This window comes from Lutra lutra, chromosome 2 (genome assembly GCF_902655055.1).
Source record: "Lutra lutra chromosome 2, mLutLut1.2, whole genome shotgun sequence".
In the NCBI taxonomy this organism is placed as follows: domain Eukaryota; kingdom Metazoa; phylum Chordata; class Mammalia; order Carnivora; family Mustelidae; genus Lutra; species Lutra lutra.
The window spans coordinates 19,905,114-19,919,428 of NC_062279.1; the positions used below are offsets into that span (position 1 = coordinate 19,905,114).

At 45.9% G+C, this 14,315-nt stretch overlaps 1 protein-coding gene across 4 annotated transcripts in view; it reads right to left on the reverse strand.

The window, feature by feature from the left end:
• DLC1 (DLC1 Rho GTPase activating protein) overlaps positions 1–14,315 on the reverse strand; it is a 419,765-nt gene that overhangs the window by 5,417 nt on the left and 400,033 nt on the right. For all 4 annotated transcript variants that reach the window (XM_047715908.1, XM_047715919.1, XM_047715925.1 and 1 more), the window contains 8 exons: positions 12,789–12,852; positions 9,273–10,693; positions 8,655–8,831; positions 5,228–5,387; positions 4,908–5,106; positions 2,995–3,208; positions 1,372–1,486; positions 526–744 (listed from right to left, as the gene is read on the reverse strand). In XM_047715908.1, coding sequence (XP_047571864.1) covers positions 526–744; positions 1,372–1,486; positions 2,995–3,208; positions 4,908–5,106; positions 5,228–5,387; positions 8,655–8,831; positions 9,273–10,693; positions 12,789–12,852 — 2,569 coding nt within the window. The remainder of the gene's footprint in view (positions 1–525; positions 745–1,371; positions 1,487–2,994; positions 3,209–4,907; positions 5,107–5,227; positions 5,388–8,654; positions 8,832–9,272; positions 10,694–12,788; positions 12,853–14,315) is intronic.

The following is a 14,315-nucleotide window of genomic DNA, read 5'->3' on the forward strand; positions in this document are numbered from 1 at the left end:
AAATAAATAAATAAAATCTTTAAAAAAAAAAAAAAAAAGAAATACTATCATGGGCCTCATGCTAAGCCATACAAGATGTCCCTGACCTCCAAGGGGCTTTTAGTCCTAACAAGTTAACTTCTCCCCCAAGTAATCCACACTCATTAAAGGGCCAAGAGAAGAGTGGCTGAGAACAGAGGAGTGTGCAAGGGGATTCTGATCAAATTATGGAAAAATCTAAGCATGTCATAGAATGCCCTAACGCCCAATACCTTGAGCCCAGGGAACTGTACTGTGATTCTGTGGAACCAGAGGATTTCAGAGAATGGTCTGGTTCCTCCAACAAGTGTGAGATAACTATGATTCCTTGCTGACCTGGCTTCTACTCTTACCTGGGGAACCTAATCACCTGGCTAGCCAGGTCTACAAGGATGGGAGTGAGTGACAGATCTCCACGGAGAGCTGAGCTGGCCACAGGGTCTCACCTATGGAACCTGAACCCTGACCGCTGGAACACAACAAGCTGACAACAGGGCCAAGACTTACCTTCTTATAGGACAGCTCGGCCTGCTCAGATGTGGAGTAGCTGACCCAGCCTTTAAACTTCTCCTTGACCTCTTTGAACAGGCTGTCCACACAGTCCTGGAGGAAGTGCTGGTAGTCAGCCGGCGCGTCGTGATGCAGGCGCCCCAGCGCTTCCAGAGTGAGGGGCTTCAGCTCCTGTTCCGTGTAGGAATTCCGACATCGACTCATTTCCTCAGGAACCTGTGGGGGACGTGAGAGACCAAAAGGAGGTGAGTGTGCCTGTACTTGTTCCTGACGACCATCAGTGGAAGGGGCGGTGCGAGGGCAACACACCAGGTTCTAGGGCAGCGCGGGCCCTCTAACTGCTCTGTTACGCACACGGTGAGGGCTGGGCCTGCCCACGTCCCTGGGTATCGTGAGGCCACATCACCTTCATAGAGGTATCTAAAAAGCCTATTCTCATGTAAGGTGTTCTTCTGCTTTGGAAAGTCACAGTAGGAGGGTAAATGATGAATACCAGGTGGTTTTTACGTGGAGGAGGCGGCTTTCCAGATACAGAATTTATTTCAGATCACTGGTTGCTTTTGCTTTCTAAGTCAGGGACATGGAGATAGGCAAATTTTATTCAACACATTAACTCTAAAGAGCTTACACATTATTAAACAGAAAAGATGTTCTTAGAAAAGGGAAAAAAAAAAAACGGAAAAAAAAAAAAAAAAAAAAAAAAAAAGACATTCTTGAGCTATGCATATCATCTCCAGTTGTGGAAAAATCTTTTGGTAAGATGTGAACAAGCTGGGTGCCCCAGATTTTGTCCTAGTGATTTATGTTACCCTCAGCGAATAACCAAGCTCCCCAGCTCCTTACCTGGAAAAGCTTCTTGCACTCAGCAATCATATGGGCCAGACCCTGAGTGGCAGCGAGGTTTTCATTCAAATCTTTCTGATCTGGTTTGCCCAAACTTTGTTTTCTCTGCATTACCCTAAGCAGAAGACACAAGGGAGGGTGAAGATCCAAATATTTACGTGTTTTTAATTAATGTATTATTCTAGGAAACCCAAAGGAAAGGGAAAAAAAAAAAAAACATATTGCTGGAGCCTCCGTGTTACTAAGAGGTTCAGGAGAGCTTTACTTTGATTACTAAAATTCCTCAGTTTTTATCAGCAAAGCGAAAAAAAACATGAAAGGGACGGTTTTCAGGGAGATCTAGGCTGTTTTAAGCCATCACATTAAACAGGTTCCTATTTAAATAGGGTGGCTTGGAAGGTCTGGGTATGTTGGTGGGGACAAAGGAAGGCAGCTTCAAGGGGTGCATGGAGAGGAGGCATATGTGGTAGTAAATAGTGTCACTATTCTTTATGGTTTAAATAAAATCCCCTCCTGAAGGCGAGGGGACCATCTATTGTTTCCTAGAGGTTTTGTCTTAATCTTATCTGATCTCTCTCTTCTGCTCATCTCTAGTTCCCTATCCTATTGAAGATGGAATGCCTCAGTTCACGTGAGAATGAGATAAAAAGATATTTTAAGTATTGTATGGCTTTCAGAAGCAAAGCTAACATCCCCTAGCACAACCAGGCGTCAGGCCTGTAGCGAAAGAGCAACCGCCCAGTACCTTTGGAGCTGAGGAAAAGGATAAGCAGGATGGGTTGGAGGTCCAACCTCCAGCAGTCCAGTGAGTGCCTCCTTTCTGACCTATCCGCTGTGAGGCCCTTACGTGACGCCTTCACAGCAGTAAACAGTTCCAATGGGCTTGGCCATTTCCCCCGTCAGATGTGGGCAGGTTACTTATTAAACTGACCCTCCCCACAGTCTCACTTCCCTGCCAGGATCTTCACCTCCTCGAATTGTGACAAGGATTAAATGAGAGAATGAACGTCAAGGGTGTAGTCTGGTGGTTGGGTCAGAGTTAAGTGCTGAGCAAATAACAGCCTTTGATATTTTCCAGATCCTCTGACTTCTTCAGCCACTCCCAGCTTACATACATCCAAAGAGAAGCTTTGCACACAATGGGCTTAGGCCTTGTCCTGGCTTTGAGGTTCACTGTTATCCTTAGTTCTTTGAGACCCAGCTAACTGCCTTACAACTTCCAGCACAGGCTGGGGGCTTGGCTTTCTCTAGCCCGCAGAAGCCACGGCGGCAAGCACCTTATTTCCATCTAGTTTTGAGATCAGGAAATCCACGTGATCTCTGGCTGGCAGAGAGTGTGACGGGAAGGTCACAGAGGTTGCCATGGAGGGTCAGGGCAAACACTTGCCAGGGCAAAGCACATACCCAAATCAAATTCTCAAAACCTGGTTGCCATGAAATTGTCTAGAAATTCACACCCCCAGGGCTGACAAGAAAGGAGGGCTGTGAAGGAAGGAGGCAAACTCCTATTTGCTTGCCTCAGGCGTGAATCCAGCAAACCCAGGGGGACAACCGAGAAGGAAAGGTAGGCCGCCCCGGTCTGAAGAACACAGCGTATGTGTGCACATCTCGTTGGACCCGTACCTTGGAGAAGAATTCTCTCTCTTCAGAGTGTTGAGGTGGAAAAGGGAGGGCGCTAGGCACACAGCCAGGTTGGTGGGAGTCATCTGGTTTTCTTTTACAGCTGCTGTGACATCACTCAAGAAATAAAGAAGGGTCTGTAGGACCTCCCGGTTCTCATCAGGCAGGAGCATAATGGCGGCCTTGATGGCCTGGAGGCGCTGGTCCTTGGGCACACCTGTACAACACCAGCATTTCCCCGGTCAGCTCAGCGCCTGTCCATGCACGTTGCGAGGAAACGTCCCAAAGCAAACATCAGCCCCAAAGACCTCACGCCCAGTACTGAACAAGCACTTGCAGAAAGTGTACTTGAGGTTAATATGGAAGAAATTAGGGACCGCCACCAGCGTCACTAGCCTCAAGTATTTCCTGTCTGTGGAGGAGTTAAAAATTTTTCAACACCTACAATGCCAATATCCTCCCCTAAATCCACCTCGGAGTTCAACTCCAGATATGATGTTCTTTGGGTTTACGGAAATTAGTTCTCCTTTTCTAAGTATTTTTTTAAAGAAATCCCTAGTTTACCATTCTCGATTACCGAAAACATTACACACATTTATACTTTGGTTTAGTCTCAGTGAAAAATCAGATCTAAGATATGTACAAAGGAATAAAAACTTTCTCTCAGCCTTGACACAAAATGCTCAGTATCTCTGGGGACTTTCCAGAATTATAACTGACCTGCTCATTCGTAAAATGCGGAAAGGAAGTTGCTAAAACACTCAGCTGAAACAACAGCTATTTTTCTAGTAATTTCTTTAAGTTTTGGAAAGCGTGCTGAGAAACGAGTATAAAAATATATGCTTGAGAAACAAGCCAGTAAAATAACAGACACATAGAAAAAGCTGGGCCCAACCTTCAGGTCTCCTTTACTAGGCAAATCTGTCTTTTAAGAGGCATGTGGTAGAAAAATCAAGTCACTCAAGTCCAGCTCCATAGCACAAACTGATTAAAACAGCTCCATGGTTACAGTACATAACAAATACCTTGGTGGGGAAAATGTGACCTGTGTTTTCATAAAATCTGAAAGGATGAAACAAATAATGAAATAATCCAGATCAGCTCCATTTCTCATAAAATAAAGTCCAATGCGCTGGTTTCAAGACAATTTGAGCACGAAGAGAGAAGCTGCTTTTATATTACATTGCTGTAACACCACACCGAGCCAAGAAAAACACGGGGCTGTAAATGCTATAATCCTGATCTTGATCATTAATTTAGACAACTGTTTGCTTTAAGCTTTACTTAAAAGTGAGAAGGGCATGGGTATTGTTTTCCCGAGTATTTCTGGCAGAAGCGGAGATGAATAACAGAAAAAGATTATTTATTCATTTTACAGCAAGATAAAACACACAGACACCTGTGAAGTTTTAAACACAACAGGCCCTGCTACAGAGATGTGAATCAACAGAAATATCTTGGTACCTGCTCTTCTAAGCATCTTTGATGACCTGTCCTAGAAGCAAATGAAAGTGTGAGCTCCTGGATCAGAATGTAAGAATGTGGGGAGTACCTGGGAGGCTCAGTGGGTTAAGAGTGTGACTCTTGATTTTGACTCAAGTCATGATCTCAGGGTCATAAGATTGAGCCTGACACTGGGCTCTGCACTTGGCATGGAGCTTCCTGAATTTTCTTTCTCTCTCCCTCTGCCCCAATCCCCCCAAAAAGAATGTAAGAATGTGTAATTGCACCAGTAATTAGAGAACGATAAGGGAAATTTGTTTTTGCATTATTCAACAGGTATACAGAAACCTGTTCCACAAACTTCGAAGAGGTTATCGTGCGGGTCCCAAAGAACGGCATGAAAGGAAGCCACAGGTTTCAGCTGGTCCCACTTTTCCCCAAGGCTGACAACGTGGAGATCAAAGAACACTTACACTGATAGATCTGCAGAAAGGTTTCTGAGAGTTTGTTGGTCATTAGCGGCTCAGGAAGGTCTCGAAAATACTGCTTCAGCATGTCTGCCACATCATAAGCGGACTGGCCCTCGTAGCTGACACAGTCTATGGCACTTTCATTCATCTGTCGCAGAGCCTGAATCCGGGATTTGACACCGGATTTTCTGAAGAGCCCAACCTGTAGGAAGAAAAACATGACATGTCAGGATAGAAGCAGCATTTCCACGGCAGGATTATAGAAAGGAAGCCTGAGTCTGAGGCTCGCCGGTCCCATGAGCCCTGCGCACAGCGGTCCTCACCTGCTCCAAGCAGTGGTTGCGGAGATAGCGCATGGCCTGCTGGATGCTCTGGGGCAGGGGCTGTCCTGTGCGCTGCACATTGACGGTCAGAGGGACCCCGAACACGTTCCGGTCCTTGTAGTCTGGAACCTTGATCCTCTTCATGAACTTGGGCACTGCCCTATTTAAAGACCAGTAGTGAGGGTGGGGAGAGATGTTTATTTGCCTATATACCCTTATCCATCTTTGCAGGGAAACCCTCTGGGCTTTAGATCTGTGCTAATAAGGTGGCTATTTAAATACAATTATAAATTTAGTTCCTCAGTTGTACTGACCACAGTTCAAGAACTCACGAGCCATCTGTGGCCATATATTCACCAGAGGAGTGAATATAGAACATTTCTACTATCCCAGACAGCTCCGTGGGACAGGGCTATTCTGGATCTTCTGAGAGTTGGGGGCTATGAGACCCAGGAACATTTTCTCTGTTGGGGATTCTCTTTCCACTATAACCCCTGAGAACTGGATCTTTTTTTTTTTTTTTTTTTAAAGATTTTATTTATTTATTTGACAGAGAGATAGAGAGCACAAGTAAGCAGAGTGGCAGGCAGAGGGAGAGAGAGAAGCAGGCTCTCCGCTAAGCAGGGAGCCCGATGCGGGGCTCGATCCCAGGAGCCTGGAATCATGACCTGAGCCGAAGGCAGCTGCTCAACCAACTGAGCCACCCAGGCGCCCCTGGATCTATATTCTTAAGGGAGCCAATGGGCTTCCTCACAAAATGGCAGCACAGGAAGGACCAGAAACAGAAAACATTCAGGACCCTAACAAGGCACTTCCTGATAATTTGAAAAACATGCTCCTGTCCGTCCTATAAATGGATAAGAATCATTTCTAAGTTTTTGATGAGTTTCAAAGCATTTAAGGTATAAAAGGATCATGTAATGCTGGATGAGGAAAGAGCAGATGCGTGGTGTTGGTCCAACATAATGAAAACCAACTCCATAGCTCAACAGTGGGGGCCAAGCTAATGACCCGAAGTCAAAATAAATCCTCCTGCTGATGACCCCGGAGAGTATAACATCTTTAGGTTTCTAAAGGAAGATGGAAAAGAACAATGAAGGTTTTGTGAGCCTCCGCCAGGCTCCCCGGAGTCCTAAAACCAGGTCCAGCCCCAGCAGTAAATGGAACAGCAGGAAACCGATGTAATGCATTTAATGCCGTCAAGCAGAAATTTCAGCTCAACAAGTGACCTCTCTAGATGGGACAAGAAAGGGCAAGGCCGAACAGGAAAAGAACTACGTAGAATTTCTCCCTCTTCCATGGATCCCACAATGCGAGGCTTTTACATTTGGTTTTGACTCACTGGAAAAACTGACCAGAACTCGAGACGTATTACGGACTTTCAGATTCTTGAGGGTTTGGTGGGAAGGGGGTGGGCAACTCAGAAACGAGGATGTAAAATATGTATTTTTAAACAGCCAGCAGGGAAAACCGGGCTCTGAGCACAGAGGAACACTGCAGAAGACAGGCTGCTCTGCCTGCTGAGGGCTTCCCCACAGCCACGACACATTACCGTTTAGAGCCCTACGAAAGGTAAGAGTAAAGCGCAGAGCCAAATTTGTATTTCCATACAGTTAAGTATATGGTATCACAGCTCTAAGTGTGTATAATACTCGCTTTGTCAGGGGAGAAAAGCCTGGCGGCAGAATGTGCAAAGAACACATTACGATCTCCACCGAGAATCCGAAGCATGTGGGGATAAACCGGTCAATACTTATTTCTGTCATTCAGAACAAACAACTTCTGTATTTAGCGAGGCTCACATAATAACAGCCTTTGAACGGGAGGTGCTTTGATGCTGAAGTTAAACTCACTACGAGTCCTGAGGGGAGAGAGAACACTGCTGACTCTCCCGGGTACCTCTGGCCACTACTAAGAGAAATGGGCTGCTTCTGTTTTTATAAAGAGCAGATTGTGCAACTGGGACGATAAACACTCAGAAAGAGTGAAAAGGCTGACGGATACCTTGCAGACACTGAGATGCACTTGGATGTCAATCTGGGGGGAGGTGTCTGCTTCGCACTGATAGCAGAGAACTTAAGGTATGCACGTATCAGGTCCCATGCATGACCCACGTGGCCTAGTGGTCTCTAGCTGTGCTGTATATGCCAAGGGCCGTTTTTTTTTTTTTTTTTTTTTAAAGATTGTATTTATTTATCTGACAGAGATCACAAGTAGGCGGGGGGGGGGGGGGAAGCAGGCTCCCCATTGAGCAGAGAGCCCAATGTGGGGCTCGATTCCAGGACCCTGGGATCTCAGGACCTGAGCTGAAGCAGAGGCTTTAACCCACTGAGCCACCCAGGTGCCCCCAAGGGCCATATTCTTGAAAGTATGATGAACAGCTGATATTCATCTGATGAATTTTACCTTCACATATACTTTAGTCTACACTATCTCAGGGCAGTGGATTCCTTGTGCTTATTATTCGCTGTTTAAGAATCTCTGTTAGAGTGGCGCCTGGGTGGCTCAGTGGGTTAAGCCTCTGCCTTCGGCTCAGGTCATGATCTCAGGGTTCTGGGATCGAGCTCCGCATCGGGCTCTCTGCTCGGTGGGGAGCCTGCTTCCTCCTCTCTGCCTACTTGTGATCTCTATCTGTATAAAAAAAAAAAAAAAAAAGAATCTCTTAGAAAAAACATAACCTGAATTTTTTTAGCACAGGTAGATTTTTTTGAGAGATGCTTCAAATATTTACATCAAAAATGATTTCTAAAAACATACACGAAGAGGGTTATAAGGCCAGATGCTGTAAATGTCAGATGTTTCAAAGTTGGTCTCAATATCCTATGATATGAACAAAATTTTTCTTTCCTTCTTTGTAGAAGTATGATCTGATACTGTACATACATTTATCTGTGGTGGGTTATTTCTTTTTTTCTTAAGATTTATTTATTTTAGAGAGGGGGGAGGGGCAGAGGGAGAGATCGAGAGAGAGAGAGAGATCGAGAGAGAGAGAGAGAAAATCCTCAAGCAGACTCCCTGCTGATCACGGAGCCCAATGAGGGGCTGGATCTCCCGATCCTGAGATCGTGACCTGAACTGAAATCAAGAGTCGGATGCTTACCCTACTGAGCCACCCAGGCGTCCTGGTGGGTTCTGCCTAACCCTGGGAAGAAGGCAGCTCCACAGTGTGAGAGAGTCACCCCAACAACCAGCGATTTGTCAATTAGAGAGCTGAAACTCACTCAAGCAATCCCACCGCTTATTCCCTAAAGTGCGACTGGCTTGAGCAGTATCAAATAGGGCCTCAAGAATGCAGACATTAAATTTGGGTGATCGTCTACAGGTATCCATGAAGGATAGAACTGATAACATATTCGGAGTTGGGACAGCTTCAAGGAACTGACCCCAAATCCCCCCAGTTAGTTGACTGAGCACAGTTAACCCTTACCAGCTAAAGCCATGCTTATTAGAAGGTGTGTATTTCTCCAGCAGGGCGGTTAACTTTAGGAGTGAGTATTTCTGCAGCAGGTTCATCTGGGCCACCGACTGGCAGTTAATCTGCAGAGACACGGAGTTTAAGCTCGGCCGATGGGAGCTCTGGAAGCTGTGCCATCTGAGCCTGTGCCTGCGGGAGGAGAGCGGGGGAGGGAGTGAATACAAGGGCTCTTCAACGGGTAGATGCAAAATTGGCAGTGGCTGCTCGCTGGTGTCTTGTCTTAGGAACAGAGAGGACTCAACTTCCATCCCATTCTTTCCCTCCCCCCACTGGGGTAAAATACACCACCGCCAAGTGTACAGCTCAGAGGCCTTGAACACCTTCACAGTGTTGCACAAGCATCACCAGCAGTCACCCCCCAGGTCTTACATCCTCCTTCCCAACTGAAACGCTGTACCCCCTAAACAGTCTCTAAGCTTTTTGGATGTTCAGATCTCCTGGTCTGTCACTTTTCTTGGGAACCCGCAGGGCTACAAATGCCACACCTGACCCCATTTCCCCCACACAAGGGCGGAAGCAGTCCCTCCCTGCCCCCCTCCCCCAATCTCCAGAGGGAAGCAAGGGTCTCACCTATTGGACCTGGTCAGGGAGGCCCCAACCCCAGAATCCCTCCTTTCCGGGATGTCCGAGGGCTCTTCGGGTTCATTCAGTGAGTTGCCCGTACTGTCCAGGTCACTGGGTGTGGCTCGGTCGTGGTCCACATCCAGGTGTATCTGCTTAGGAGAAGAGGGGCACGGAGAGACCGAGTCCAGAGCTGAGTCCGAGTCTCCCTCATCTGAAAACTTCTCCGACCACTGATTGACTATCCTCTGCATGCCCTTCACGTGGTAGAGGATGTCATCCAGCTCGGGGAAGATGTCCTCGTTCTCCAGGTCGGCCAGGTCCCCCGAACTGGAATAGAGGATGGAGCCCGGCACGTTGTCATAGATGCTCAGGCGGCTGCTCACGGAGCTGGAGGAATTGCGTCTCTTGAGCTCCTTGGGGCTGTCGCTGTTTTCCCTCCTCAGGCTGATGTGGCCGGGGCCGTGGAAGCTTCCGGTCCTCCAGTTCACGGAGCTGTTATTCCCCAAGGCAGAGAAACTGCCATTGGAGAGGGCTTTGGGGAAAGTGCCCGGCTTATGATCCTCCGGGATGTAGAACACTGTGTCCTCCGGGTAGCTCTCACGGTTCCTGAAGTTCTGTTCCATAACGTTGTTGAATGTGGACTGATTGAACGGATCGAAGCCCTCTAAGTACATGCCCACCCGCTTGCTGCAGGCGCTGAGGCTCCGCGTCCGGGTGACCGGGCTGGGCGTGCTCACAGCGCTGCTGGTCTCCGACTGGCTGCTGCTGCTGCTGGTCTGCGTGGAGTTGGAGACGCTGCGCTTGCGCACCGCGGGCACGTTGATGTGGTTGCCGTTGAGCGCGGAGATCTCCACGCAGTTCAGCTGCTTCAGCTTCTCCTCGTCCATGCCCTCCTGCAGAATGGGCCCGCTGATGATCAGCCCCAGCTTGGAAGGCGCCTTGGGCTTGCCGTGGTGCGAGCCCTTGAGCTTCAGGCTCTCCATGCGTTTCAGCAGGCTGCGCGTCTTGGACTTGGCGTTCTTTTCGTGGCCCTTCATGCCAAAGCTGAAGCTGGACAGTTCCTTGGGAGAGGGCAGGCTGCAGAAGGAGTCATCGTGGCCCACTAAGTGGCTGGAGGAACAGACGCTGATGACTGAGTTTGTGCGGGGTGTCGCCGTGTCCCCAGCGCGGGGCGCATGCACGGGGAGGCTGCCCGTGCTGCTGAGGCTGAGGACCGAAGCCACCTCCTGGCGCTCGCTGAGGTCCGTCAGCATGCTTTCATGGCTCGCCGCGCTCTTCAGGGGGGTGTCATCGGGGGCCCCGGGGGCTGGGTCCTGATTTGAAGAAAAGACATCAAACTCTTCCAGCCGGGACCACCTCTTGCTGTCCCTCTGGAAAGTCCATTTGCCGCTTATTGCACAAGGCTCGTCCTCGTCCGAGTCCTCACTCTGCAAGGACAGAATGAGGGCATTCATCACTGGGACCGGCGGACAGCAGGGAGCAGGATGCGTGCCCAGGCCGGAGGCCCAGGACGCAGCTCATAATATGCCATTGGTGTCAATTCCCCCTTTGTATCTTTATTTTATTACGTTATTATTCGATTGGATGATGATTTTATTATTTTTTTACATTACAAAGATGTACCTCAGGACTTTAACAGGAAAAAGCCTGCCCGGGTGTTTCAGGCTAAGTAAGAGTTATTTTGTAGAAACTGCTGGATCTATAGGCTGTTCTTGAATGGCTCACAGAGGAAACCTCTTGAGATCTGTGAAAATTCCAGGCATGCAAAATATTTGGAACTGGAGTCAGCAACGGGTGGGACTCCCTCTGGTCTGCCTCCAATTCTGTGGTCTGTTGATAGCATGTGTTTATAGTCTCTTTTGCAATTAAAAAAAGGTAGTTTTCAAACCCTTAAGAAGAATGATAACCAGAATATGTAGCCACCCTAGAGTGTACAACATCTCCTAACAGATCAGTGAAGACACCAAGCAAGGGGATAAGCCCCCACAATTTTTCAGTCTGACACTTTTCAGCTTCTTACCTGGTCTTTTTAGTTCCCTCCCCGACCAGACACGGAGTGGGGAACTAACGCCACAAGTGTCCTGTGAAGTTTCAACCTCAGACATGCTCCAGGCAATTTAACAAGGCTTCACAAATACCCAGTCCTGACAGCATGGAACATTTGAAAACATGAAGTAACATCGTTGCTGACACTGCCTGATTTATGAGTGGGACTCTGGGTTATGTTGCATGACAGACTATTGCATTTGAGCCCTCTAGGCAGGGTATCAAAAGGCACCATTCAGAAGGATGCAGGTCTTTCCCACCGGTGTGGAGAATGTCACATGACCCACGTTTCACAGGACAATGAGTAGAGAGCATCCCACGCTGACTGACAGACTCCTCTCCACAGCTCAGTGGGTGCTGAGGTTCCAGTTCATTTGTTTAAAAGGTTTAACTCCCCCAAGAAGGCAGCTTGTTGCAAGTGAGGGACTCTAGGATAATTAAAATTTGTGCTCTGAACAGTCAGAGACATAAGTTCTTTGACCAACCTGATTCCTGTTTACTCTAATTTGTGACACTCACTCCCAGGACTACACCCACCTCTTCTCTTAAAAGCTCATAAAAGGACCTCACATTTCATACACAGAAGTTATGCACCACCATTTGCCTAGAATGTGTGGGATCTCCTGCCCTTCCCTCCGTCTCCCCCAACTCTTTTCCTCCCTCCAGGCTCCCATTATCCTTCAGTACCCCACAAGCCAGCCTTCTCTTCCATCCCTGCAGCCCCGAAACACAGTTACTGTTACATGGGGGAAGAAAGAGAGTTTTTCCGAAGAACTTTAGCTTTAAGTCCTGAAGGGCATAATGGAGGATTCACTGGGATTTCCTAAGCTTCCTTCCTTTAATCTGTAGTAGGCACTGAATTAACAACACAAAATAATAGATGATTTGTTCCTGTCAAAAACAGTTGGAAAAAAAAAAAACCCTCATAGACACAGAGAACAGACTGGTGGTTGCCAGAGGCAGGGGTCAAAAGGTACAAACTTTCAGTTACAAAATAAATAAGTTTTGGGGATGTGATGTACAGCATGGTGACTATAGTTGATAATACTGTACTGTATATTTGAAATTTGCTAAGAAAGACCTTAAAAAGTCTCACCACAACAATAAAATGTTTTAACTGTGCGGTAATGGATGTTAACTAGACTTGTTGTGGTGATCACATTGTAATATATATAAATACCGAATCACTATGTTGTACACCTGAAACTAGTAGTATCATGTGTCAATTTTATCTCATTAAAAACAAAACAAAACAGTGGGGAAACCTCAATTTACTGGCTAGCTGCAACGACTGGTTTCAGTTACATAAGGCTACTTGATCTTGGGTAAACCTGACTGGATTATGTACATTAAAAAAGTAGACTTTTGGAATAACGAAGTAATAAGAGTTTGAGAGACAAAACCTCCTACAAAACACAATCCAGTTTTTGGTCTGCCCGCTTTCCTCCCATCCTATTATACATTTTATATACTCACTCTCTTCCGATGTGGACTAATTTCCAGCTTCATCACTGCACATTTGTTTAAAGTATTTAGACGCCTACAGGGCAAAGAAAGAATGTTAGCAAAGATAGGAAGCCAAGGAGTGGTAGATAAATATTTTTTTCCAGACAGGTGACATGTTTAATGAATTTCTTTATTCTATAAAATTATTCTATAACTCAGAACAGAGTTAGAAACTTCTTTACAAGGTGAATAGCTTAAAAATACCTTGATGTTTCTTAAACTTCTTCATTTAGATTGAGTATTACTATTTTATAGGAAAAGGACATCTTGCTATGGTACTATCAGGGGCTTCTTATTCTTCACAGAACAAACAAGTCTCAACGGGAAATTTATTCTTCCAAGAGTCCCTTGGTTGAGCCATTAGATAGCGCCACACAGTGCCAAGAAGTAAGAGCCAGTGATGGCTCCTTTCACAGAAACAGGAACAGCAACAAGGAACCAAACAGTGTTTTTGGTAAATAAAAATAAATGGCATATTCTACCTCAAAGCAAAATTCAAATAGAAAAATAAGCCAACTTTTAGACATAACAATCTTGGACACTCTGTTCAAAAATTTAGTGAGTTCTTACACGGTAAGGAAATTGGTGCCTCTTTGATATCCCAATTCTTTTTACAACTTCCTATATGGGACAGGATAATGTTTGGGACAATCACAGCAATAGTGTAAATGATTACTGAAAAAATTTTTATACGGCAGCTTCAAGGGTTACAACAGAGTTCATGAATCAGCACTTGAATCAGATTCTTTTTTGGAACAAGAGTGATATTTTTACTTTGAATACTTTTTTACCCCTGCCAAGGAGTAGTGTCAATTTATAATTAGGGAAACAATTTCATTTGTTGAAAATGAAATACTAGAAAAAAAAAAAGAAAGAAAAGAAACAACAACAGAAAACAAACCCCAAAACAAAAATCCTCATCAGGAAATAATGAAATAGCTGAAAAGAGAAGGCCTTTCCATACACAGCAATACATGGTATTGTAGAAGTGTGAATGACAGCCCTAACAGCTTCCAGATGACCAGCACTCGGTCTTCCTCAAATAAACCTTCAGCATTATCTGTTGTCTTCCATGCTCAGCTACCCAGTTCCCCATAATTGCAATTCTACCTTTTTCATAGGATAAGAGCATTTAATTCACACAAATTCAAACTGACCAGGAGACTGTTTCTAGGTTTTATCTTTGGGATTCTGTTCTTGCAACTTGTCTAACAACTTGATGCACAAGGACAGAAAGTATTTTTGCCTGCTGATAAGACTGCCTTTGATTTCATACATTACGTGGTAGCCTGTTTACAGAATAAACAAAGATAGCTCAGAACGCCTCTGTTGCCTGTGTTCAGAAAAATTCTCTCTGTTGATGGGGAGGGAAAGAAAACAAATAACTTAAGAAAAAACCCTAACTTTGAAATGAGTGGATAGAAGGTCCCTCCCTAAAGGGGCATGCATTACTTAAATGACTTAGACCCACAGTGTTTGAGTACTCAAATGTTTTCA